The 26,128-nt window shown below is 53.7% G+C and overlaps 10 protein-coding genes across 10 annotated transcripts; 5 read left to right on the top strand and 5 right to left on the bottom strand.

Moving 5' to 3' along the window:
- Positions 1–158: 158 nt before the first annotated feature.
- On the top strand, positions 159–2,526 carry BDV59DRAFT_204950 (putative C6 transcription factor; the record flags this gene model as incomplete). The annotated part of the gene is made up of 4 exons (XM_073694551.1): positions 159–269; positions 321–415; positions 468–1,194; positions 1,243–2,526. The coding sequence occupies 4 exons, from the start codon at positions 159–161 to the stop codon at positions 2,524–2,526; spliced, it is 2,217 nt and encodes a 738-aa protein (XP_073544512.1).
- Positions 2,313–4,574, bottom strand: BDV59DRAFT_210055 (NADH:flavin oxidoreductase/NADH oxidase family protein). Its single transcript, XM_073695516.1, has 7 exons — positions 4,205–4,574; positions 4,052–4,157; positions 3,570–3,989; positions 3,486–3,505; positions 3,191–3,427; positions 2,770–3,108; positions 2,313–2,710 (listed from the first exon to the last, which is right to left on the bottom strand). Exons 1-7 carry the CDS (start codon positions 4,265–4,267, stop codon positions 2,645–2,647), a joined length of 1,251 nt encoding a protein of 416 aa, XP_073544511.1. The 5' UTR covers positions 4,268–4,574; the 3' UTR covers positions 2,313–2,644.
- Positions 4,575–4,927: 353 nt separating this feature from the next.
- On the bottom strand, positions 4,928–7,194 carry BDV59DRAFT_103296 (uncharacterized protein). Its single transcript, XM_073686466.1, has 5 exons — positions 6,951–7,194; positions 6,787–6,899; positions 6,615–6,693; positions 6,194–6,542; positions 4,928–6,104 (listed from the first exon to the last, which is right to left on the bottom strand). Exons 1-5 carry the CDS (start codon positions 7,075–7,077, stop codon positions 5,030–5,032), a joined length of 1,743 nt encoding a protein of 580 aa, XP_073544510.1. The 5' UTR covers positions 7,078–7,194; the 3' UTR covers positions 4,928–5,029.
- A 1,235-nt stretch (positions 7,195–8,429) lies between these two features.
- Positions 8,430–8,984, top strand: BDV59DRAFT_185762 (uncharacterized protein). Its single transcript, XM_073690915.1, has one exon. The coding sequence runs from the start codon at positions 8,527–8,529 to the stop codon at positions 8,791–8,793; it is 267 nt and encodes an 88-aa protein (XP_073544509.1). The 5' UTR covers positions 8,430–8,526; the 3' UTR covers positions 8,794–8,984.
- An 11-nt stretch (positions 8,985–8,995) lies between these two features.
- BDV59DRAFT_185761 (uncharacterized protein) lies at positions 8,996–10,062 on the bottom strand. The gene is made up of 2 exons (XM_073690914.1): positions 9,796–10,062; positions 8,996–9,712 (listed from the first exon to the last, which is right to left on the bottom strand). The coding sequence occupies exons 1-2, from the start codon at positions 9,851–9,853 to the stop codon at positions 9,432–9,434; spliced, it is 339 nt and encodes a 112-aa protein (XP_073544508.1). The 5' UTR covers positions 9,854–10,062; the 3' UTR covers positions 8,996–9,431.
- Positions 10,063–10,064: 2 nt separating this feature from the next.
- Positions 10,065–11,791, top strand: BDV59DRAFT_185760 (uncharacterized protein). The gene has a single exon (XM_073690913.1). The coding sequence runs from the start codon at positions 10,317–10,319 to the stop codon at positions 11,613–11,615; it is 1,299 nt and encodes a 432-aa protein (XP_073544507.1). The 5' UTR covers positions 10,065–10,316; the 3' UTR covers positions 11,616–11,791.
- Positions 11,792–11,819: 28 nt separating this feature from the next.
- Positions 11,820–13,448, top strand: BDV59DRAFT_103265 (putative DnaJ domain protein). Its single transcript, XM_073686465.1, has 2 exons — positions 11,820–12,202; positions 12,277–13,448. Exons 1-2 carry the CDS (start codon positions 12,024–12,026, stop codon positions 13,355–13,357), a joined length of 1,260 nt encoding a protein of 419 aa, XP_073544506.1. The 5' UTR covers positions 11,820–12,023; the 3' UTR covers positions 13,358–13,448.
- Positions 13,449–14,799: 1,351 nt separating this feature from the next.
- On the top strand, positions 14,800–15,864 carry BDV59DRAFT_195425 (NmrA/HSCARG family protein; the record flags this gene model as incomplete). Its single annotated transcript, XM_073692567.1, has 2 exons — positions 14,800–14,860; positions 14,912–15,864. The coding sequence occupies 2 exons, from the start codon at positions 14,800–14,802 to the stop codon at positions 15,862–15,864; spliced, it is 1,014 nt and encodes a 337-aa protein (XP_073544505.1).
- Positions 15,865–16,681: 817 nt separating this feature from the next.
- BDV59DRAFT_103262 (SDR family NAD(P)-dependent oxidoreductase) lies at positions 16,682–17,582 on the bottom strand. The gene has a single exon (XM_073686464.1). The coding sequence runs from the start codon at positions 17,569–17,571 to the stop codon at positions 16,756–16,758; it is 816 nt and encodes a 271-aa protein (XP_073544504.1). The 5' UTR covers positions 17,572–17,582; the 3' UTR covers positions 16,682–16,755.
- Positions 17,583–20,174: 2,592 nt separating this feature from the next.
- BDV59DRAFT_195423 (Pfs, NB-ARC and Ankyrin domain protein) lies at positions 20,175–23,978 on the bottom strand (the record flags this gene model as incomplete). Its single annotated transcript, XM_073692566.1, has 12 exons — positions 20,175–20,602; positions 20,651–20,764; positions 21,293–21,539; positions 21,573–21,718; positions 21,752–21,927; positions 21,967–22,013; positions 22,050–22,319; positions 22,350–22,475; positions 22,518–22,650; positions 22,684–23,155; positions 23,219–23,434; positions 23,519–23,978. The coding sequence occupies 12 exons, from the start codon at positions 23,976–23,978 to the stop codon at positions 20,175–20,177; spliced, it is 2,835 nt and encodes a 944-aa protein (XP_073544503.1).
- Between the last annotated feature and the right edge of the window lie 2,150 nt (positions 23,979–26,128).

The following is a 26,128-nucleotide window of genomic DNA, read 5'->3' as shown; positions in this document are numbered from 1 at the left end:
AATGCTTCCTCGATTGTGCTACTCGTAGTTCGCCAGATGTAGATGTAGATGATATCGATAAGACCGATAAGCTTATCGATAAGCCTCCACCGCCTCATCCGCCGCTTATCTCTCCGCCTCCGTCAACTCTACAACATCATGCATCCATATCTACCGCCATGGACATCCCCGATTCTTCCGCCCCAAAGTCCTCCTCTCCCACCCCATACTTCAATCCGCGAAAACGCGGCAGAACAGCCTGCACGCGCTGCAAGACGCGCAAGCAGAAAGTCAGTGGCGTCGACTGCGGTGTCACTCTTGATGCAGACTGACACTCTTAGTGCGACGATGATTATCCGGTCTGTTCCAACTGTCAAAAGGCCGGTACCGAATGCGACAAGGCCATAGTGCGCCAGGACAATGGCCAACAGAATGAGTAAATTGCAGCAGTCTGTCTCGAGTGAGAAGTCCATGCTAACCGCCGATAGTAGCTACACTCGCGCGCTGGAAGAGCGCATTGCCCTCCTCGAGTCGCAACTCGAATCAAGGCCTACAAACCCCAACGCCAGCAGCACCGTGACGCATCCTGTCGCTGCTTTTCTCTCACCACAGTATCAGGAGACCGTACCACCGGGCACCTCCGCCGCAGGCGTCGACCACAACGCCGTGGGCGAGCTGGTCGGCTTTCTCGCCTTGAACTCGTCCGAAGCTCCGGCGTACATCGGCTCCAGCTCCGGCCTCTCCCTGGCTGCCAATCTTGGCGAGATGGTCCAGGCGACGGTGTGGAACCAGGTGCTAGCGCCGTCGCGCAGTGAGCAGGAGTCACCCGGCGCCGACGGGCAGGGCCGCGGGAGCAGCATGCAAAACGGGTCGTCGTCAGGCCTGCCGCCACAGCCGTCGGCTGCGAGGAACCTTCACCGACGCCCGCGCACGCTGCGCATGGAGGAGCTGCTCGCCAAAAGCACCGAGCCGCCCAACGATGAGATGGGCTCGCGCATCCTGCACGCCTATCTCACGCGTCTCCATGTACGGTACCCGTTCCTCGACCGGCTCGAGCTGTGGCGGCTCCACGAGGCCCGCTGGCGACTCGCCCGAGCCAAGCGCGATGAGCTCACCCAGGCCGAACGCTTCGGCATCTTCAAGCTGTATCTGGTGTACGCCATCGGCGCCACGACCATCCAGCTCAGCGAGAAGTACACCTACGTGCCGCCGGAGGTTCGTCCGCGTCCATCCACCTTCCCATGCCGGTACTAATGTCTCCAGCGGTTCTACATCACCGCCCTCCAGCAAGTCCCTGCCATGTGCGAGACCCGCTCCGTCGAAAACATCGAGGCCATGACCCTCCTTGTCGTCTACCACCTGCGCTCAGCCTCCAGCCAAGGCGTGTGGTACATGATCGGACTGGCCATGCGCACCGCCATCGACCTAGGCCTTCACCGCAAAGCCAACGAGATCAACCTCGACCCGGTCACCGCGCAGATGCGCCGCCGACTCTTCTGGACCGTCTACTACCTCGAGCGGGTGGTGTCGATGTCGCTAGGGCGCCCGTTCAGCATCGCAGACCGGCACATCGACCTCCCACTCCCTCTCGACATCGACGACGACGTGCGCGACCCGGCACTCTTCACCCGGCCATCGCCGCCCTCGCCGTCATCCGACCACCTCACGACGCTCACCTTCGCCATCTACCTCATCCGACTGCGCCGCATCGACTCCAAAATCCAGCACAAGATCTACCGCGCCGACCGGCCCCTCCATACCCTCCGATCCAAGATGGACGCGCTCTTCCTCGAGCTCCAGCAGTGGAAGGACTCGGCATTGCGCCGCTTTCCGTCCCACGACCTCGACTACCCCATGCTGCACTACAACCGCGCCCTGCGCCTCCTCATCCAGCCCTTTCTCCCCGCCCTGCCCCTCGCCGACCCCTACTACCACATCTGCCTCCGCGCCGCCGGCGACATCTGCCAGACGCACAAGCGCCTCCACCAGACCCTCGAGTACGGCCACTCGTTCCTCGCCGTGCAGACCGTCTTCATGGCGGGCATCACCCTGCTGTATGCGTTGTGGGCCCACGCCGCCGCCATCTGGTCCGTCCAGATGAGCAACGACATCCGCGCCTGCTCGACGGTGCTGTTCGTCATGGGCGAGCGCGCCGCCTGGGTCAAGAAGTACCGCGACGCCTTCGAGCTGCTCGTCAACGCGGCCATGGAGAAGCTCGAAGGCAACGCCGCCGCCAAGAACGTCGGCATGGCCGAGTTGATGGCTGCGCAGAGGCCAGCCGGCGCAAGCACGTTCAAGGACCCGCTGTCCGCGTCCGCTGCGGCAGCGCCAACCGCGGAGGGCCTGACGACGGGCAGCCCTGCGCACACTCAGCCACCCCACGACCCGGCCGGTCAAGACCACGGCGTGCGCATGGCTCTACAGCTCGCGCCGTGGATCGACCTCGAGGAGGACAGTCCGTTCTGGATGCCGGATTTCGAGACGCTGGAGAGCCTATCGGGGAATCTCTGGAGCGGCGGGGACCCGGCCCCGTTTGACCCGGTGTAGCGGAACAACTGATGTATATACTCATTATCCCGTGCCCATACGGAGTACAAACGTAACTATTTACAACATGTACATATGCTCGCCATCGCATCACATCGCATCACATCGCAGCGACTCATCACATTCCCGGCGCAACCGCCTTCAACCCCTTCGCAATGCGCTGGATCTGGCCCGCATAGTACGACTGCACCCGTTAGCCAACGCCCCCGCCTACACTTCACCACCAACCGGGAGAAAACTTACGCTCTCGAGGCCCGCACCCACCCCCCGCACAGGGACCAGCTTCATATAAAACGGCACCGGCACCGCATTCAACGGCAACCGCGCGTCCTCCTCCGCGACGCTGTCATCCAGCAGCCGCCGCGGAAACGCCGGATCGACAGCCGCCGGCCGTCCGATGCCCACCAGATCGCACGCGTTCGCGTCGAGGGCGGCCTGCGCGCCGGCGCGCGTGCGGAACCCGCCCGTCAGCATGAGCACCAGGCTAGGGTACCGGCGACGGACCTCGGTGGCGAACTCGAGGAAGAAGGCCTCGCGGGCGGCGGTGCGGGCGGACTTTTTCGGCTGGTCGATGCCCATCATCTAGATCGCGTTGGGATTCATTGTCTCTTCCAAAGGTACAGGGCAAGTAAAGGGGAACGAAGGAGGGGGGTGTTCAACCTACCTTGGGATCTTCGTACGACCCGCCGCTCACCTCGAGAAAGTCAATGCCGGCCTCGGCCAACAGGCCGATCTGCGCCATTGTGTCCTCGAAGCTGGCGGAGCTGTGGTCGGCGGAGTTGAGCTTGATGCCGATGGCGAAGGAGGACGGCACAACGGCGCGGGTCTGCGCCAGGATGTCGAGGACGAATTTGGCGCGGGCGGCGGCCGAGCCCCCGTAAGCGTCTGTTCGTTTGTTGGTCTGTTTTCTTTCTTAGCATTCGCGCCCCGGCTATCACGTGCGGGACGGACGTGGATACCTTCGGGTTGAGGAATTGGTCTGTCTCGTCAGTTAGCCTACGGACGACGCCGCCGAAGAGGTGGGTGGAAGGAGGATGCGGTACCGATCAGATAGCCATGCGCGCCGTGCAGCTGCACCCCGGAGAAACCACTATCGGCCATCAGGCGGGCGGTGTCGACGAACTTGCGGGTGACGGCGTCGATGTCGGCCTGCGTCATCTCGCGCGGCGCGGGGAACACGAGCCCGCCGATGGCTCGCGCCAGCCAGTCGTCCCCGACGGACAGCGGGATCGGGCTGGGCGCGATGGTCGGCGCGAAGATGCCGCGGCGGCCGGCGATGCGCACCGACTGGCGGCCCGGATGGCAGATCTGCACGATGGCCGGGGGCCCGTGTTGCTGGCAGGAGGAGGCGTAGCGGGCCCAGAGGTCGACCAGAGCGGCGTCGCGTGCCTTGTCGGTGTATTCGGCCGGGAGGGCCGGATCGAACGGCATGCCGAGGTGGTTGATGTCGACTTGGACGTTGCCTGGTACCCTTTGTCAACGGTCGTGCGGGTCTCCGAGGGGAAAGGGAGCGGATGGTGCGCACCGGTGAGGACTCCACCCCATTCGCCTTGGCCCCATTTTTCGTAGACGGAGACGAAGTCGGCGTTGGGGGTGTTGGACCAGCCGGCCATCAGCTCGGCCATTGCGGCCTGGCGGAGGTTAGCTGGGCGCGGTGGGTGGGGGATGGGTAACGTACCTTGACCAGACGGTTGGGGAGGACTAGCCCGCAGGGGAGCTTGACGGAATCACGTAGGGACATGGTGGATGAGGTGGTTGTGGTTATGGTTGTGGTGGTGTAGTTGTGGAGGTACAAATTTTATATGGAGATGTTGAGCCGAGGCATGTGGTTCGTCAGGGACGAAGTATTTCCAGCACCTTATACCTTATACCCATCCAAGACCAATGAGCACCCAGCTATATTCCCCCCTGCAGGAGTCTGTGCAGATATCGATATTTATATCTACAATCTACCACGCTCTACATCACCGGTACGTGTCGACATCTCGCACCGGCGACATGATTCTCTCCGTCCCCACTTCACATGCAGGAACCGCACTGAATTGTCCCGATGCCGAGTCCTCGGGCTGATGGATCCCAGCAAGATGGTTCGGTCGGATCGGCCCAGCGGACGTCTGTTCTCCGCTGCAGAAGTGGGGATGGAGGGGCTTGATAAGAGGATATAAGAAGGGGGTTGATAGTCGTAAGGCACTCAATTTTGACGAACTACCAAACAGCACAACACCCAACCAAGTCCATCGACATGCCAAAATCGTATTAGAAGTAAGGGGGTATACAGGAAACGGATGCGATCCCTCCATGCGTGCTAACTCGAAGCAAACAACAAACGCGCTCCAAATGACATCACATCACTCATTCAAGCCCACCTGACATGCCGCAATTAGAAACCATGGAAAGGAAATGCCTCGAGCTGGGCGCATAAGGGGGAACGCGAGAAGGGGGAAGAGGAAGAGGGAAAAGGGAAGGGGGAAAGGGGGAGGAGAAGGAGCATCCCCACGGCGTCTTACAGCTTCGCATTCTTGTCGTGGTCCTCATTCGAGAGGCCGTTCAGCGCCAGACCCGTGGACCCCAGACTCGACAGCAGGGCGCCGACCTCCCGCTCCAGGGCCAACACTTCCGCGTGGGCGTCGTACATGCGCGTCTTGATCCACGTGTCCAGAGCGTCGTCGTTCATCGTGCGCAGCATCGTCTCACGGTCGACCCCGGCTTCCTGCGCCGCCCGGATGACCTTGCGCGCCACCACCACGCTGACCTGCCGGATGCGCGTCAGATCCGGGTAGAGGAGCCCGCGCTCGATCTCCTCGGCCGTCAGCGCGGTGGAGAGCGCCTCGCCCGAGGCGTAGATCATCGAGTCGGTGACCCGGACCGCCTTGGAGAGGATGGTGCCCATGCCGATGCCCGGGAAGACGTACATGTTGTTGCCCTGGCCCGGGTAGTAGGTGTGCGTCTCGCCCTTGGAGTTGGTGAAGGAGAGGGGCTGGAAGGGGGAGCCCGAGGCGAAGAGGCAGCGGCCGTCGGTGTTGGTGACGGCGCTCTCGTAGTCGCACTCAGACTTGGACGAGGGGTTGGAGAGCGGGAAGATGATGGGGTGAGTGTTCCAGTCGGCCATCTTGCGGAGGAGCGGCGGGGTGAAGACGCCGCCGAGGGTGGACAGACCCATGAGGATGGTGGGCTTCACATGGTCAACGACCTCCTCGAGGGTCTTGAACTGCTGGCCTTGGTTGTCGTTGCGGGCGAAGTAGACCTTGTGGTCGGCCAGCTTGTCGCCGCGGTCGAGGGTGACGAGACCCTTGGTGTCGACGAGGTAGAAGCACGCGCGGGCCTCATCCTCGGTCATGCCCTCGCGGACGAAGAAGTCGACGATCTGCTTGGCGACGCCGACACCGGCACTGCCGGCGCCCAGGAAGACGGCGCGGTGTTCCTTGCAGGGAAGTCCCGAGCGCTTCACGGCATTGATGACACCGCCGAGGATGACTGCACCAGTGCCCTGGATATCGTCATTGAAGCAAGTGTACGTGTCACGGTACCGCTCCAGAGCCGGGAAGGGATTCTTGAAGTCCTCGAATTGGATGACAATGCTGTACGCCACATCCGTTAGCTTTCTCCACATCTGGTCGGGAAAAGTTGGGGGAGCTCGGAATGTGTGAGTCACACAGCTCCAACTTACCCAGGCCAGCGCTCGGTGAGAGCAGCCATGAGCTCATCCATGAACTCTCGCTCCTCCTCGGGAGTCACCTTGTCGCGACGACTGCCCATGTAGAGCGGGTCTTCCCGGAGGGTCTTGTTGCTCGTCCCCAGATCCAGAGTCAAGGGGAGAGTAGCCTCGGGACGAATGCCCGCACAGGCCGTGTACAGCGCCAGCTTACCAATGGGGATACCCATACCGTTGATGCCAAGATCACCTAGACCGAGAATTCGGGAGCCATCGGTGATGCATGTGATCTCCACGTTGGGCTGGGGCCAGTTGGCGATGACTGCAGCGAGATTGCCGCGATCTTCCCAGCTAAGGTACATGCCTGGGAGGAGGAAGGTTAGCGCCCGGGTTTAGCTCGTCTGCGGCCGATCTCGACCAGGGATGTGAAACAAACCTTCCGGCTGCTGGTAGATCTCGGACCATCTCTGACAAGCTTCTCCAACGACGGGAGTATAGATCAGAGGGGTGAGTTCCTAGTGACATGTGAGTTTGGAGGTCCACGAATTGGTTACGGCCGAGCACAGGAAGGCTTCGGGATGGCCTTTTCGTGATGGTTCCGGACATACCCTCAGATGGTCCGTGACCAGGCGGTAGAAGAGATGGACATTGTTTTTGCGGAGGGTGCTCAGGTAGAGGAATTTGTCGATGGGGGTTTGCTTGAGGGCCAATTGAGCCAGGCCTGGGGTTTTGGTTAGCTGGGTTAGGCCTGATGGATAGAGAAGCGACATACAGCGAGTTTTCTGGACCTCGTAGGATTCGGCGCGCGGCGGAGTGAGTCCATAGGTGCGCAGGTATTTGCGAATGTAGGGCGGGTTGGCGGTATCGAAGTTGTCACTGGGCTTTTTGTCAGGCGACATGATGGAGGATATTGAGGTATACAGAGCAACAGAACAGCAACAATGAGAGTACACAAGATATACAGGAAGGTATACAAGAGCTTTCTTTTTTTCTGGTAAAAAAAAATTGCACGGGTAAAAAGGACTTACACGGGAGCCGCATGGTTGACATACGGGGTCGCGTGGACCGGCCGGCTTTGTTGGGCGGGAAATCGAGCCATTGGGGAAGTTGGAGACACCAGAGCAGTGGATGGACTGGCAATGGAGGCAGATGAGGAGAAAGAAACAGAGGATAGACGGAGGAGAGGGCGTGAAGGCAGAGGACAGATTTTATGTCGGCGCATTGAGCCCCCCTGAGACCGAATCCACCACATTCCGACAGTCTAGAGAAGGAGACGGCCGTTGTGATCTTCTCCAAGTCGGAGGTCTGAGAGGAAGTATGAGCAGGGGCTGGACGATGACTCTGGATCGAGCATCGGGAAGAGTCGGGGAGAAAAAAGTGCAGTAGTGGATCACGGGAAGGGATTGCGGAGAAAATGATGAGGCATTTAGGTGGACTGAGTGGTACACGGTAGATGTTATCCTAGGGATTGACGCTGTCTAGTGCGTTAGTCTCCCTGTACGGCCCTCCATTCTACCTAGGAATCGTATGTGATTCATTCTCTACACGTTGGATATACTTCCCTGACTCTCCTCCCCCGGTTTCTATTGACGATTGTATTGTTGTCGATCAGCGAATGGAAAATTCTGGACGCTGACTAACTTCCCGTTAGGGTATCGCCGACTCCCCGCAGTGTCGGAACTTGCCCGATTCCGGTGCGGGCCCTTTCCTGTTTGGGACCCTCCCGACTATATCGTGAGGGATGTATAATCGATTCATATCCCATTAGGTACGAGTATACCTCCGTCGCCCTTTTCCCATCACTGCTCGCTCCGTCGACACCTGTGCGCTGCGGCCACCAGACTACAGGCTAATATCTCCGTTAGTCCCGACCGGGTCCGGCCGATATTTCGGATCCATCCAACAGCTACATCTATCCTGTCCTCCTTGGCTTCATCGGAATCCATGCACAATCCTTCCACACGCAAGCCTCCCATCGGGATCGACTCTCCTCCTTCCCCTCCATCTCCCCTCCCCAGCATTTTCACCGCAGCCCCCATGTTGCCAATCCCGATCCCATGCATCGTCGTACGGAGGACGGGTCACGATGCCTCATCAACTCCCGATGTGGAGCTTCGGAGTACTCCAACGCCCGCGTATGCGGTCTTGAGCCATTTTTCGCCGCCTGCATATATCGCTCACCTCCGTCCTTGCGTCTCGGCTCGCCCCTGCAGACCACCATCCCAGTCGAGCTGAGCTGAGCTCTCCTGAAGTAGTACATTAGTAAATCCGGAGTCGACCAGCCTAGTCCTCTCCGAACCCTAGACTCCAGCTGCGACCAGGGATATCCACCCCCGGATTCAACTCGCATGGTTCAAAGCTTGTTCTCGATCTCGTTGCTGTCCCGGACTCTGTCCGCTCCGTCGTACTACGGGTCTGGTATGCCCTCTACACGGTACATTCCATCCCCTCCCACAGGACTCGCTCTACACTGTACTCTCCATCCTACCCTTTTGTTGGGGCGGCCGATCGCTCCGATCCTTTTGCCTAATCCCATTCTGATTTTAGCCGTTGGGGGGGATCTGTGTTTCGATGGGTTACTCCGCACCAAGTTTTTTCTCCGCACGAAGAAGTAATATGTACTACTGCGTAGGCAACTGTCTGGACGAAGTACGAAGAATGATGCGTCCATGCTGGGCAACCCTAGACCCGATGTCTCCCGTCAAGGCAACGAGCCTCGTGACAACATCGTCTTCAGGCTTCAAGGATTTTTGCAACATTTAAAAAATACTCTCCACCGGAATCTCCAATTTTATTCTGATTACCCCATCCGAGCAGAGCGATCATTACTGCCTGAGGCAGAAATAGTCCTGATTTGGACTAGTGTAGTCTTGTAGGGAAACTACTCAACAAGCACGCTGTAGAGCTCCAACTCCAATATCCCGAGTATCCTCGAGCTCCTTGACCCCCAGTATAGAATCCGGTATCATTCTATACTCTCTCTGCTTTCATCATGTCCACGTCCTCTTCCTCTGCTCTCACTGTTCCACGGCGAGCTTGTATGGAGATCACCTGACCAATGACGCAACGCTGAAGCGATTGGATAGCTTCTACCTCCTCCTCGCCAACATCATCCATTCCATACCCAACCCCCAGTCATCATGTCGCGAGAGACTGAGCCCCTCCTCCCTCGCTACGAGGAGGACACCTCCCGTCAGCAGTTCCTCCATCAGAAACTGCATTCCTACCAGATGCTCCGCGCCCTGTCCGAGGGCTACATGCCGTCCAACGACCAGCTCATCGCCAACCTGCGCTCCCTCCTCGCCGCCGAGATCCTCAACCCGCGCGCCCACGAGATCGGCTCCGTTGGCCGCCAGCTCACTCGAGACGCCCGCACGTACATCCAGCTTCTGATCGAGCTCTTCCGCGACAAGAACCACGCCGACCAGATCCAGGACTTTTTATGGCATCTGCTCCGGTCCAAGGCCTCCCTCGACCCGCGCCATCTCTCGCAGCGCGCGTCCACCGCCAAGGCCAGAGCGGACACTAAGGCCGGTGCGTCACAGCTTCACTTCATCCCCCATCCACTTCCCAAGTGGATAGATGTGCCACGGTGGACGGGGTTAATTAGTCTACAGCGTACGACAGCCTCCGTACCGTCGGAAGCCTCCTCCTTACCAACGCCGACTTCCGCATCTTCGTCGAGGACCTCACCACCGTCGGCCGCCAGATCTTCTCCGACACCGCCTTCGCCCTGTCGGAGACCTCTCAGCAGGTCGGGAAGGACATCCAGCCGTCCACCGATGAGGTCAGCGCAGTTCAGGGCGCCGCGGCGGACGGGGACCGCGCCCCGTCGGGCGAGGAGCTGCGGGGGGAGGTCGCCCACGTGGCGCAGGCGGCCGGGGATGGGGCGGCGCGCACGGGACAGGTGACCGTCGAGAGCGCCAAGGAACATCTGGGCGGGCGGGAACAGGAGACGCTACTGCATCGGTTGAAACAGACCGTGCTGAACCTTCGCGACCGGACAGATTACTCGGATTCGGTCGCCACGCTGGCGCAGCTGGTGCAGCGTTATGCGAAGGCGTACGCGAACGTCACGGCGGATGTCGTGGAGACGGCCGAGGAGGAGGTGGACATCAACGAAGATCTCAAGCTGGCGATGCAGCACTTCTGGGCGCTGCTCCGGTCGTTTGGGGACGCTGAGGCATGGACGGTGCTGGAGCAGAAGTTCCAGCAGGTGGCGTCGCACGCAAACAAAGACCCCGAGTTTGAGGAGCTGATGGGAGAGCTCGGTGCGTCTGTCCAGGAGATGTTGACGGATCCAGCGTTCTTTGACGACGCGCCGGAGAAGATTAACGAGCTGGGCGAGAAGTCGAAGCAGGTCGGCGTGGAATCTGGCCTCCGGCAGGATATGGACGCGTTCTTGGTGCAGGCGAAACGGGCCATCCGCACTGTCCCCCAGGACAAGACAGTGTCGAAGTTGATCGACGCGACGAACAAGTTCTACCGGGACGTCCGGGACGGCTACAATGACCGGAAGGGCCAATTGCCCGCGGATCTGTGCGAGGTGTTCCTCCCACTCGTGATTCGCAGTATTCAGTATATCCCGATTCCGCGGTTGGAAATATCGGCGCCCGAGCTCGATCTCTTGGTGGAGAACCTGATCCTGGAGCCCGGCCATACCGTCAATTTCTCCTCATTTCTCCCATATCGGATGCACATCACCACGCGGAACGACATTGACGTGATGAAAAAACATTCCAAGCGAACAGTGATGGACCTGAAAACCACCTTCACGGTCACCGTGATGGGCCTGAACGTCAGTGCCTCCGAGTTCGGCTACTGGATCCGTGCCCACCCGGGTCCATTGTTCCGGTTTAACGACGAGGGCATTGCGAGTTTCTACCTCGACCGTCGGGGCATCGACATCTCCCTCGACATCGAGGTGGGTCGCGAGCGACTGGAGCAGGTATTCACGCTCCGCGGCGTGCGCGTGCGGGTCAACAAGCTCAGTTACAAGGTGCAGCGCAGCCGATGGAAGTGGCTTCTCTGGCTGGCAAAGCCGTTCCTGAAACACCTGGTGCGCAGGGTTTTGGAGAAGAAAATTGCAGAACGCATTGTGGACGCTGCTTTTGCGCTGAATCGCGAGCTGGTCTTTGCGCGGGAGAGACTGCGCGCGGCGAGGATCGCCAACCCCCAAGATCTGGTCAGCTTTGTGCGGGCGGTGTTGGCGCGACTGGTCCCTGCCCCTGATCCGGATATCGAGGCGCGCATTGGCGTCGAGCCCCCGGGCAGTGGGGTGTTCCAAGGCGTTTATGCTCCAGGCAGTCTCGTCAAAGTGTGGCATGAGGAGGCCACACGGGCGCAAGAAGCCATTGAGGAGGGTGATGAGAGTGGGGGGTTGGGACGGACATGGCGGAATGATATTTTTGATGTCCCGATTCGGGGATCAAGATAGCATAGCAAATATTCAATGGCGTTGTGGTTTGGGATGCTGGGGAATGTATGTAGAAGTATTGCGTAGGGAGAAGTATGCGATAAGCGATAAGCACACGTGACTCGGTCCGGGGGAACGATTAACCGTTGCGGCCACCTGGACGATTGTATATCGATAACTCCAACCTCCAACTCTCCCTCTAACACTACTCCCTCCCTCACTGCCTTCTGAGGTCTTGACTGATCTGCAGAACTCGAACGCCGCATGTCTGCAGGTGTTCCCCTTGGTCTTGAATTCCCCCAAACCAAGCCACTCTTTATCACCCCATTGCGTTCAGGTATCACACGCCTAACCAGATCTATACTCCGCAACCGTCCGACCTGATCCATTCTCGAAATCCACGAGCTGCACCCGCAGCAGCTCGTTAAGATGCTCCCCACCATGCGTTTCATCTGTCTTTTCCTCGCGATCACCCTGTGCCTGGTACACATCGTGCTAGCGGCGGAGGACTACTACAAGATCCTCGGGCTGGACAAGTCCGCCTCCGAACGGGACATCAAGCGCGCCTACCGCACGCTAAGCAAGAAATTCCACCCCGACAAGAACCCGTAAGGCCCAATGCCTTCCCTCCCCCCTACCTCACCTCCCCCTTCCTCAGAGACTAACCTACCCACTCAAACAGCGGCGACGAGAATGCGCAGAAGAAATTCGTCGAAGTCGCGGAAGCCTACGACGTCCTGTCGACACCAACAACCCGCAAGATCTACGACCAACACGGCCACGAAGGCGTCGAGCAGCACCGCCAAGGCGGCACGGCCGGCCGGCCGGCGCACGACCCGTTTGACCTGTTCTCGCGGTTCTTCGGCGGCGGCGGACACTACGGACACGCGCCGGGCCACCGCCGCGGGCCGGACATGGAGTTCCGGGTCGGGGTGCCGCTGCGCGACTTCTACAACGGACGTGAGGCGACGATCACCCTGGAGAAGCAGCAGATCTGCGACGCGTGCGAGGGCACGGGCTCGGCGGACCGCGAGGTCATCACGTGTGACCGGTGCTCCGGGCGCGGCATGATCATCCAGAAACACATGCTGGCGCCGGGCATGTTCCAGCAGGTGCAGATGCCGTGCGACAAGTGCGGCGGGCAGGGCAAGAAGATCAAGAAGCCGTGTCCGGTGTGCCATGGCCATCGGGTGGTGCGGCGCGACGTGGACACGACGTTCACGGTGGAGCCGGGCATGGCGCAGGGCACGCGGATTGTGTTTGAGAATGAGGCGGATGAGAGTCCTGATTGGATTGCGGGCGATCTGGTGCTGATTATTGAGGAGCGCGAGCCGCAGCTTGGCGAGACGGACAGCCAGCGTACTGACGGTACGTTTTTCCGGCGCAAGGGCCGCGACTTGTTCTGGAAGGAGGCGCTGTCGCTGCGCGAGGCGTGGATGGGCGAGTGGTCGCGCAATATCACGCACCTTGATGGCCATGTCGTGCAGCTGGGGCGCAAGCGCGGCGACGTCGTGCAGCCGTTGGCTGTCGAGACGGTCAAGGGCGAGGGCATGCCGTTCTATTCGGACGGACATCTCCATGATAGCCATGACGATGAGCCGGGCAATCTCTACGTCGAGTACACGGTCATCCTGCCGGACCAGATGGAAAGCGGCATGGAGAAGGAGTTCTTTGCGCTGTGGGAGAAATGGCGCAAGAAGAATGGCGTCGATTTGGGCAAGGACAGTGGGCGGCCGACAGCATCGGTCAAGGACGAGTTATGATATTATAATCGACCGTAGATGTATTTCTACGCTGTACAGAGATTGGCCTAGAATAGAATACTTCCTAATGGGACCTATCTGCAAAAGGGCATTGTCATTGCTAGGGTGCGACCTCCAGAGTATCCATAATCATTATGGCTTGTATAATGCTGCATTATCTGACATCCTGTTCTATCTTACTCCACCACCGACAATCTCAACTTATATCGATCAGACCATGACAGAGGTAACTCCCACAGAACAAGATGTTGGTCAAACTACTGTGAACCAACCTCTTACAACGGAACCCAGTCAATCAGCGCCTTCGCAGAAGTTATCCCGCCCTACTATCATCGTAAACATGACTTCCCTCTGTCTCTCCGTCACATGTCCGCTCTCGACCTCACCATTGGCACCACTGTCTTGCCCACTATCGCTAGGGGCTTTGGCTCCGATGCTGGTTACACATGGATCGGGATTTCCTTCATCGTAGCATGCACGGCCATCGTGCCCGTCTGAGCTTCGGTGGCCGACATCTGGGCCCCGAAACCCATAATCCTCGCCGCGTTGGTAACCTTTCTGGTCAGGAGGTGGATCTGTGTGGTGGTCAAGCAGCTCTCAGCCTTTATTCGGGGACGTTCAATACAGGGTCTCAGGGCAGCGGGAATGGGAACCTTGTCAATATCGTCAGCGATATGTTCTCCCCACGTAATAGAGGCTTTTATCTGGCCGTCACGGCCAATATTTGGCACGTTGGGAATCCTGGTGCCTGTATCACTTAATCCCATTACCCAACGGACTCTATTAACGTCCATTATGCTTGGTCTTTTCCCCGTACTTGCCCAGCTGACATATCGGTTAATTAAAGACCGAGTTGAAATTCGAGCTGCTAGGTTCAGTGATTGGCAGAGCGCTAAGTAGTCTGGTATGATTACACTCAAGAGGCCCTTACCGTTTAGTTTCAGAAGACATCGCATTTCCCTAGAACAGCCTATATAGCTTTTTCCAGAGTGTGCCTCTTTGAGACAGGACGGGTCGAAACCTCTTCTGCCCCTGCAAAACAAGTTCACTTCCAACGCCTACAGCATGAGCCTAAATAAACTTCCGAAAGAGCTTAGACATTATACAGTATCGAACCAAATTTGCCAAATGATCAGTATCTAGTACCTATTTAGTATTGTACAGTAATATTCAAAATCAGATATATCGCCACACTCTGAGTTACTTCCTGAACCATAACTTGGAAAACACTAATCTACATCTGGATGGGCCTCGACTGCTAATTTCCAGAACAGATCTATCTGGTGTTTCTCATGACGCAGGTCTGATCTCTCCTGCCCAAGCAACGGTAGAGGTTCATTCTGACGTCAGATACCAATATGAGAATATAGAACCGCCCTCGCCATATTCTCATTAGATAGCTCTAACTGTCTACTATTCTCTGGAGATTTTATTATTCGAATATGAAGAAAACTATATTGGTCATTGGTGGAACAGGTGCCCAGGGGGTACCTGTCGTCAAAGGTGCGCTGAATATATCATGTCACAATTGCTAGCTACTGAATTGTTTGCCAGCCCTGGCTACTGGGTCCAATTATGACATCCGCGTTATCACAAGAAACGCGTCCTCAAAAGATGCCAGAGCCCTAGCAAGCCTACCAGGCGTATCGATCTTCGAAGGAAATACTTACGACGAAAACACTCTCCGTCATGCCTTTAAAGACATAAACTGCGTTTTCGCCAATACCAACGGCTTCGCCATCGGCGAAAAAGCAGAGATATACTGGGGCATCAGGCTTTACGAGCTAGCCCGAGAATTCAAAGTCGAGCATTTTGTTTACGCAGGTCTGGAATACGGTTCCAAGCTTAGTAATTTCGATAATAAGTACAGATGTGGTCATTTGGATGGGAAGGGTAAAGTCGTGGATTTTATCTCCGCCCAACCAACATCACCTATGGCGTGGTCTGTTTTGACGTCTTGCATGTATATGGAGTCTTTGTCTGAATTTCTACGGCCGTTCCCTGATCCTGAGAACCCAGGTGTGATGGTCTTTGCAGCGCCTCTTGGGGAGGGGAAGTGCCCCCTTATCTACCTGGAGGATTACGGGGCATATGCGAGATGGATCTTTGATAATCCTGCTCAGAGCAATGGGCTCGAGTTGCATGTTGCGACTGAGGATATCAGTTGGAAAGATCTCGCATCTGTATTTTCGGAAGTCACCGGCCAAAAGGCCATGTATAAGGACGTCAGCTTGGATGAGTATTTCAAGCTTGGTATCCTGGACCCGGAAATGATAATTGGTCATTCGGCTGATCCAAATGACTCGACTTTACTCACTTACCGGAAGAACTTCTCGGGGTTCTGGAATACGTGGAAGGACAACTTGACCAGCAGGGACTATCAACTGTTAGATAAGATTTTACCAACAAGGGTGAAATCTGTCAAGGAGTGGATGGTAAAAACAAATTATAGTGGACATCCTGCGCCGCTGCTAAAGGATTACCGGGACAGGGTTGCGAAGACATAGTTGAAAAGCGAGTGGTATGAACTTTGTGCCTCACGTCGGGCGTCTAATGATTAAGTTGATATGTTTTGGCACGAAGTATGAAGGTAATAAGTCGAGCTGCTCCTTGCCTACCTAAGTAGTCCTTCCATCAATTTCCATTGACCATGTAAATATCTGTAGGTACAGATTACCAAGTACAGTATAATCGATAGGTATCAAATAAAATGCATCAATTAGGTTACATGATATCATTAGTTTACTTGTGCATAGCCTCTTGCAGATGGGCGCCCTGTCAAGTTCCGACCTGCCCTGTATTAGCGCGGCGTACCTAGGTCACTATACGTACCATATTTCCCCTGCCAGATGGGGATTTGCTAGTAAGGCTCTGAGCACCTCTGAGTGATCAGTGACCGCTCACTGATTTCTCAGCGATTACTCAGAGACTGATCAGAAAGGACAGGCTCCACGGGAGAAAAAATTGCAACCTTCCATATCGAAGGCGGACACAGGGTTCCCAAACAAGTTCGCTGGATAGATGACGGAGATCGAAATCCTCCACTAACAAAATGGCCCCCGAATGGTATCAGAAAAGAGACAATGTGACCATGCGGGGTAGTGAGTTATACCTCTTGATACATTGCGCACGATTTTAATAAAATGATATCAATGACTGATCTCTTTACCGAGTGCCGGATTTCTACAAGTGCTTATAATCTGATCAGATCTTCAGGGCATAGAGAGATCACAAAGGTCAGCCTGGGCAGGAAGAGACTTATCTCTCGCATAGGTTGATCGCATAGGTTGATGAACTCTTTGCTTCAAAGTGTAGGAGGTATCCGGGTTAATAAAGCATAGCATAAGCTAGAATCAATATTGCTACGTAATATGCTATCTGAAACTTGCTGTTTGGAATCATGGATCACTGACCCACCCTCCATCAACAACATATGTGCTTCCTGTCACTCCGCTGGCTTCATCACTTCCTAGAAAGACAATCACCTTTGCAACATCCTCAGGAACAAGATCACGCTGCAGGCTTTGGTTCTGGAAAACCTCGGCACGATATTCGGGCGTCAAAACTTCTGCCTTCTGCCTCTCTGTCGCAATGGCACCAGGCATAACGCTATTGATTCGGATATTGGAAGCTCCAACTTCTTTGCTTTGAACACGTGTAAGACCCATTATTGCGGCCTTACAAGCTCCATATACTGGTAGACCAGCGGCTGGTATACGCCAGGTGATGGATCCAAGATTCACAATACTCCCAGCCCCGATGCTCTTCATCCCCGGAATCACAGCCTGAGAAAGAAAAAACACATGTCTCAGGTTGGTGTTGACGCTGAAATCCCAGGCGTCGGGCGTGACATTCTCCGTGTCAAGTCTTGCGCCGCTGCCCGTTGCCGCTGCATTATTGACCAATACGTGTACTGGTCCATGATCTTCCAATATGGTGGCTGCAGTTCTTTGCAACTCGGGAAGGTTTGACAAGTCACAACGGTAGAACTTCGGGGTCTGGATCACAGGGCCTCCGCGCGATTCGGCCTCTTTCCTTCGCGAGGTCACTTTTGCGGTGGTTCTCCGCGCTGCTTCTTCGGCGATATCCAAGATGATGACTTGGCTGCCTTGCAATGCAAAAAGCTCAACGGCTGCGGCCCCGATTCCTTCCGCACCACCAGAGATTAAAACTGTCTTGCCACGCAGGCTAGGATAGATCGCAGGTGCTGCCATAACGAGTTTGCTGAGGGGTGAAGTTGAAGCGGGGAAACTGGCATAATGCATGTGTCTGGCTTTTGACTGGGTGTCAAGCTTCCTAAATAGGATAAAACCGAGGGAGTCGGGTATTTCCTACTTTGGAATGGTTCATCCCTATATGGCATTTTCCGGTTTGTAGGTTCCAAGTCTACTATAAGCACTACGATCGAAATTCAGTTGCTCATGCGCATACAAAACAAGCGGTTTTCTCGAGGGATCTCTGCAGTACTCTATATGGTAAAGAATATCTTCTCGAATATTTTCTTTCGCCATCCACTCCATCACCATGAATGCCACTCGGCACGAGCTATCTGCTCCGCCACTGTAAGAAATTGCTGAAGTTTTGGCATCGGCTCTTCCTGAAAATTATGCCTCATCTTCGGCGAATGTTTTTGATTATTCCGACCTTCGCCAACCACCATTCAACCTCGCTTGTGAAGGTCTTTCCGGGGCAAAGGTGATCGCAGATATCAGCGGACAGCCGAATCTCTTCCCTCAGCCGCGCCTCCACAAAAACTACTCTCTCATCAAATGCGCTGAACTGATGGGCATGACCCCAGACTAGGGATCCCTTATAGGAGCTGGTGCAGGACCAAACCATGTGCATCGTGTACCATCCGAGCTTGCTCCAAATCTGTGCTGGAAAAGTGGGTTCGAAAATGTCAATACTAATCATCTGCAGTTTGGCGATGGTGCTTCTGGATCAACTGTGAGTACCCACTCTCTATTAACCCTGTACGTCTATCTAACAGAAGGAGTGCCCGCTGGAGGTATTGCCATTCTATTCTAGCCTTCTTCCTCAAGATACCAAACCAGAAGACTCCTATCTGCGCCGGCCTAAAGGTACTCGACTGGACTGGGAGTCTTCTGATCGTAGGCGGGACCCTGATGGCCTTGTTGGACCTAAACTACGGCTGTGTCAATAATCCATGGGACTCATCGACAGTCGTATGTCTGATCGCATTTGGCTGTTTGGTTGTCGGCATATTTGCCCTCAATGAGTGGAAGACAGCCAGCAGACCCATCATCCCTCTACGCCTCTTTTCTTCCATCCCCAACGTTGCAGCGTACGTGGTATTTGCCTTCGATGCCTACGTCTTCATGAGCATGCCGTACTACCTACCTCTGTACTTACAGTCGGTCCTCGGCGCAACTGCCCTGACGTCAGGGGTATATCTTGCCCCACTGATTGTCGCGTGTTCTCTACCCGCCGCATTCGCGGGCTTCTACATTTAAAAGACGGGGAAGTACCTACCTGTTTTGTTCGTCGGTCGGACACTCACGGTGCGGGGCGTCGGACTCTTCGTTTACCTGGGCTCGGGCAGGCATCTAGGAAAGCTGTTCGAATTTGAGATTCTCGCTGGTGTTGGCGTCGGTATTACTATAGACGTGCCCATCCTCGCTGCACAGGCAGTGGCACCAGCTCAAGACACCGCAGCTGTGACCGCGACAATGGGCCTGATGCGGTCTATCTTCATGGCTATACCCGTTGTCACAGGGGGTGTGGTGTTCCGGAATAGCATGCCCGATGTACATCCGGGGCTGGTTAAGGTGTTAGGTGAAGAGAGAGCGAGCTTGTTTGACAGTACTTATGCTTCAGTATATGTAGCTAAAATTCATTGGTTGGCTGGGGACGAGCAGGAAATGGTGCGACAGGACTATCATCATGCTCTGAGGATGGTTTGGATTATGGTATATTTCCCTTGTTCCAACTGGCAGTTGCTGACTGTCTTGCAGTATGTGGCATTCTCCGCGCTGGCATTGGTCTTGACCTTCTTCATATGCCCATTATCTAAGCAAGGAAAACGGAGATGTTTTGCTGGGCACTATTAGAGGGAATTCAAATGGGGAGGAGGCAAGAGAGACTGAGCCGCAGGAGTTCCAAAATACGTAATAATAGACAGAGTTCGTAGCCCTTGTATTACTATGCATCCACAGAAGTATAAAGCTAGAATCTACCGACTGTCTACGTTTAGTTTTGTCTCTACGTTTAGTTTTGTCTCCTGGCACACATACACAACTATTCCCTATAGGTATAATATGCAACGTCTTAAATATTACTGAAAAAAAAAAATGGCATTGGCATTTTGTCCAACAATTGCTCTGTAAACCATGTTTTTAAAGGTACTGGTGTAGCGATATGGCATCGTAGTTGCCTATTACATTTTTGGTGGGTATCCAACGCTCGTCGATCATATCTAGTTTATATTCTCCTCAATATGGCCTGAATCTTGGATTCAGTAGATAGATGTCCATCAGTAACAACAGCAGAGGATGGTCTAGGCACCATTATGAGTCCAGCGTTTTGGATGAGAAGGTATATTTGATTGATCGGTTTACCTAGCAGCTTGACGCACCGTCATCTCAAGGACGTATATGTCGAGATATCTGGAAGATCGGTTGTGTAAAACAGGTATTTTATTTGTAGTTCTACGAGAGACTTTGGGATGAACAGGCACCGATGTCACATACCCAGTTGTCGAATTAGCATATCAGATAACTCGCTTGTCTGCTAGCAGAAGGCTGTCAGTTTTTTGGTGCTCCGATTTTACTCTCAGCGATAATGGTGTTTGTCCGTTCTAATCAGTGGTCGGAATATTCGGGTCAATTCGCTGATCAGCTAACAGGAGACGAGCAACAGACTTATAACCATTTTCCGTCGCGTACCATAATGGTGGTCGTCCATGCTCGTCTTCGTTGTTTGGATCAACTCGCGGATCAGCTAGTAGGAGCCTCGCTATTGTCTCAGAGCCACGATATGCTGCGAACGATAGCGGTGTTCGCCTATCTTCATCTCTGGCATCTGGATCGACTCGTTGGTCAGCTAGCAAGAGTCTGACTGTTGTATCACGACCGCTTTTTGCTGCCCATGACAGCGGTGTTTGCCCGTATTTATCTCTAGCATTTGGATCAACTCGCGGATCAGCTAGTAGGAGCCTCGCTATTGTCTTGAAGCCATGAGATGCTGCCCACAACAGCGGTGTTTGCCCATGTTTATCTCTGGCATCTGGGTCGACTCGTTGGTCAGCTAGCAAGAGTCTGACTGTTGTATCACGACCGCTTTTTGCTGCCCGTGACAGCGGTGTTCGCCCATATTCATCTCTGGCATCTGGATCGACTTGTGGGTCAGCTAGCAAGAGTCTGACGGTTGTATCATGACCGCTATTTGCTGCCCACGACAGTAGTATCCGTCTGTGTACAGGGCCACCAGTGTTTGCATCAATTCGCTGGTCAGCGAGTAGAGTTCTAACAGTTGCATCATGACCGTATCGAGCTGCTAGACCTAGTGGTGATAGACCAGTGCTATTTTCCCTATAAGGGTCAACCCGCGGATCAGCTAGTAGGAGCCTGACAATTGCCTCATGACCATGTTCAGCTGCTAATAATAGTGGTGTTTGTCTGGCGTAATCTATACTATTAGGGTCAACTCGCTTGTCACCCAGTAGGTAGCTAACGACAGATCGACGGCCATTTTGTGCTGCCACGGATAGTAATGTACGCCCGTCTTTGTCACTGTGATTTAGGGAATATCCTGTAGATTCTAGCAGGATAACCAGCAAAGCTTCGTCACCATGCTCTGCTATGTATGACGGCAGGCTTCTTCTAGGTGAAAATTTAAAGTTACGTCCAAGAGATATAGGCCGAACTTCACTTAGAGCACATGGTCTGTGAAGGTTGCCAAGTCCACGTCTAGAACACCGGTTGATTTCGTGATGTCTCAGAAAAACCTGGAAAGCTTTATTGCTCTCATTTGCCAAGGCTGCAAAAAGAGGGGGGCCATATCGCTCCTTTTCTACTTTGAGCCAGGTCGCGTCAAATGGGGATGCTTCGATAAGGTTTGACAGGTCATACTCTGATAAAATGTAAAGCAGACTGACATGAGGAGTATGGCGGCGGACCTCGTATCTCTCAAACAAGTTGTTCAGCGTGTTCCATCTAGAAAGCTGGAAATCTTGGAGAAAATTCCGTTGGCTGACTCTGTTTTCTTCTGCTATGTCGGCATGGTAAAGCACATTGCAGGTTGCATACTTCAGGAAAGGAAATGCGCCGGTAGCTGACTGGCGAATGGTTGCCATCTCTTGCGAGGAGGCTGTTGGAAAAGGCTCCGTAAGATCCAAGATATCTGATGTATCAACGCCTATGTATCTAAGGCAACACTGTTTGAGGCGCTCATGGCTTAGCCCTTGAAAGTTGCTTCCGACGTCCGGCCAAATCTCGGCGAACCCATTTTCCTTGAGGAGAAAATCTCTCACTGACTCATGAATGAATTGGACCGTGGGCGACTTAGAGTGTGTGACTTCAGCGAGCCCCTTGGAGCAATCCAAAATGTATCTCTTGAGGGAATCATGTGTGACCTCATCACAGTCCCACTTTTCAAGATACGCGGATTCATCGTTGGAAAGTAATGCACAATATAACTCTTCCGGTGTCAGAGGCTGTCTTGCGAAGAGCACCCACTGAACACATAGAAGCAGTTCGTCCCTGTTTTCGCCATCCCGCTCCAATATATCCCGAAATAAATCGTGCAGGTCTCCCGGAATTTCCTGAAGCTTTCGCCGAAGCGTTCGAACGCGGCCTCTATCATGCTCTTTGTTCAAAATCTGCACGACAAGAAAAACCCACATGAAAACTCCAGATGCTTTCGCTTGAAGTTCCTCCCTGATCTGTCTGGCACCATTGCCGTGGCCGATTTTCAACTCGCTATCCACGTAATCGGAAATGTCCTGATCGTGTCCTTCATGTCCATCTAGAACTAACTCTAGACCTTTATCGACTGTGATATGCGGGTAGTGCCTGCTGGAGAGGAGGACGAGAAATCGGGCCCGCGCATTAATAGCAGTCTCGCCGAGTTCAGAGAAAAAGTGCAGCATGTCTCGGATCTGCATTTCTTCACACTCGTCCAAGGCATCGATGAAGCACACAACAGACGATTGACCAAGACTGTGAATTGCCTGCCTAAATAAGTCTTGTAGTACATCGAGACTCCATTGTGGCTCATCCATGTCCCATACTGTTCGTTCAAGAGAATCGAAAAGGGCCACAAGTTCCGGAACGCTAGTAAGAAGTTGCCACAATAGTGATCTATACATTCCAATTGTAGACTTCTCAAGATCATTTCCTCGGGCATTGAAGAAGAAAGAAAGAATTATTTTGCCTTTCCTGCTTTTCCAGGAATTAAATGCGAACTTCATCAGTGTTGACTTCCCGGCACCAGGTTTCCCTTTTATCCACAGAACACCGTTATGGTCGCAGATTTTAGTGTCATCAAGCCACAGAATATACTCAGGTGTTCTTAACAGCCATTTGCAGGTTTTTGAATGTGCCGTTTTGATGGTCAGCTTGCGAACATCAATCTGGTCAAATTTCAGTGATCCTAGGAGCCTCTTCTTTTGTTCCTCAGTTGGCGATTGGGATAGTCGGTCGGCACGTCGTTTAGTGGATGGTTCCTTTATTCCATGAGAATATTCACACAAAGGGTAAGACGTGCCATCAATCTCGTCTCGAACAGGGCTCCTCCTCGGGTCCAGATATAAAAGAAGTTCCTTGGCACAGCTAGCAGCTGTAGCAGCAGCGTAGTGTTGCCAGGTATCATTTTTGTGAGAGTCCGCGTAGTCTGAAATACCACGAATAACCAGGCAGGGAAACTCCGCCAGGATCCCGGCAGCTTCCATTTCAAAGCACAATACGTCGCCTAGGGGCTGACTGGCTAGGTATCTTTTTCTTCCGCTTCGCATTACACGATCCCCAGATGCAATCAGCCCATAATGGATATGTGGAGAGTCTGTCGCACGCGGCGGTCGGTGGATCGCTTTCCTCTCGTCACAGTCATTGCACGAACCTTGACCCGAAATGTGCAAGGACTCTATGTCGAAAAGGATGTCTGACTCCGGTCGGGGTCGTTGATATGTGGAGAGCCCTTCACCCTTTTGTAACATTGCAAGTAGAAATTCATTGGTTTTGCTCGGCTTGACCCGGTGGTCTGATCGCATCCTTATCGCAGCAGATCTCAAAGTGGAAGGGGATGGTAACAGATGCCCTTTAAGGTCAAAGCCTCCATCTGTATCCTTTCCCAAGTCATACTGGATCACACCACCGTGTGGCCCATCCGGCATGCTGACAACAACATCACCTAGGCGAATATCGTGCTTGTTGCTTGGAACACCGCCTCCAATTCCAACAAGCAGGCGCAAGTCGATTCCGGGGAATGTGCGTGCCATGTATGTCGTGACTATCGCCGCAGCTCCCTTGCCTTGATTTCCTGGAAGGAAGGCAATCACGACATTATGACTGCTGAGCTCACCGAGTATATAAAGGTTCGTGTCTCCTGGCGCCGGCGGCAGGCTCCGGTGCTCTTTATCTAACATGAATCGCACGGCACTCATTTCAAACTCCAGAGCACAGATGATCCCGACCGTGTAATCTTCGTAGCTCAGGCTTTTTTGGCAATGATTGCGAATGGTCAGCCCACAATCCTCACCATCGCCACGGTATCTCTTTCTTCCCTCAATTCCGTTTCCAACTTGCGGGCGTTTCCGGAAATTGTTATCCATAATACACTAAACATCCACGAGGTCTGTGGTATAGCATATAATATAGCCAGTGAAAATATTGAAGTTAAGGCACTTAAGGAGAGAGGGAATTTATGAGATGGCGAGGCTGAGCACGACTAGCGCTGAGAGACCAATAACATCGTTGATGTAGCCGCCTGCTTCTTTGACCTGTTAAATAGTTGTAACTGCGATCCACTTTCAAAATATAGCAACGATCGTCCCCTAATCATCATTGTGAGCCTAGTTCTTGGTTTAACAGATGCGTAATCGATTTGGATGAGCCTCTATTAACCACCGAGCCGCCACTTCCACCCTCCTGTCTGAGCTTTTTAAAAATAACAATTTGTTATACAGAGTTGTTCGAAAGTGTATCTGGGTTGACTATTATAGTCACTCCCAAGTGTGAGAATTAGAATACTGGAAGGTCTCATACGCGCGAGAACTATAGAAGACCTATGTCTAACTGCTTGAAGGACCTCAGCGAACTGAGTTGATAACCTGTATGTACTAGATAGCCGAATGTATGGGTTAGAAGAACAGATCCATGTATGTAGCTACTTCTAATGGTATTTAGTGTAGCTTTAACATCTACCTAATTTCCAGGAGAAATGTCGGCACAGGCTAAGTTACTACGACCCTCTATCCTGCCACGACAGCCTCACCTCCTGCCTGTTGATCAGCCATGGATTTACTCCCTTCTCTTCTAGTTCTTTGAGTCTGATGAGCTCGACTTTCCACTTTCCCTACATCAAGACAGTGAGAACGTCCGCAGCTTGGGAATGAGTTGCATGCAGTCTCGTCACTTACCCCTTAGCGCCTCGCCACTAAGCATGGACGGTTCTCTGTGTCTCTATTGATAACGAATAAAGTGAGCCATGCTATGTCTTTTGAGGATGACAGTAGGTGATAATCTCACTGGATGATATGCTGCGTTTCATCGTAAGGCTCATGGATCTGGTCGAGCCGCTTGGCCCAGGTTTCACTCGAGACCACCTCTGGGGAGAAGCCGAGCAGGCGGTCATAGTCTAGGTGGATTTCTGTTGTGTAGACAGAATTAATGGTCTCTGCGGTTGCACCGATATCGTATAGATGCATCTGTTGGTCCTTCCTTAGTCTATGCGCGAAAGGGCTTACAAGATCTAGTGCCTCACTGTTCGGATGATGGTGTCCTGGATGTTGGCCCTGTCTAGCAGGTACGTTTGCACGTCATAAGGGGCCGCCATTATTTCTCAGGTTCGTGATTACCTTATTGACCTTGTTCGATGCGAGCAGTGACATATACAGAGTCTTTATAGCTCTGGTTGCATTAACTCCGTGACTGTCTCCGAGACACTTTGCCGATAGCTGAAGTGAAGTAAATCGGAATTAGGAGTTAACCTACGATCCATTGCTACAAAGCGAAGATATGGAGCATATTGCATGAGGTCTTGCCATGGATCTGTACTACTAACGATGGCATGCCCCAAGTACTTCAACATCAAGGATTCAGCCGCTGGGAGAGCAGTTGTCAAAACCGAAAACCACCTAAAACCTATCTGTTAATAGGATCATCATCTGAACACGCCTTTTTGAATCTCAGTCTAGTAATAATGTGCATAGAATCAGCCCTGTTTACGATATATTGAAGTCACGTGATGTCTAACCCTGATCAGCCGTAGCCGTCTCTTTAGGTCAGCAGCCCCACCCCCCTTCGGGGTGTTGGTCTGCTTCAGTCAAACGATAATTTTCAGTCAAACGATAAATTTGAGGCTATTCATAAAATTACTCAACACCACCCTGGGAATCGATCCAATATAGTGGTTTAGGACCTTCTTTATCCACCTGGCTAGCTTCCTGATCTAATTTAGCCTCTGTATCTGCCTGTGTTGTTGGTTGATCGCGTTTTGAAGTTCGCGCTCTCTTTATTCGCCGAAGTTCTTCCTGTCGTTCCTCTTCGCTCCTGAACTGAATATGACGCTTAGCATTATGTATAGTTAAAGGTC

This window comes from Aspergillus ambiguus (assembly GCF_047715705.1).
Source record: "Aspergillus ambiguus strain CBS 117.58 unplaced genomic scaffold BDV59scaffold_38, whole genome shotgun sequence".
NCBI classification, from domain to species: Eukaryota; Fungi; Ascomycota; class Eurotiomycetes; order Eurotiales; family Aspergillaceae; genus Aspergillus; species Aspergillus ambiguus.
Note: the sequence above shows the minus strand (reverse complement) of the source record. Positions and strands in the feature narration are given on the sequence as shown.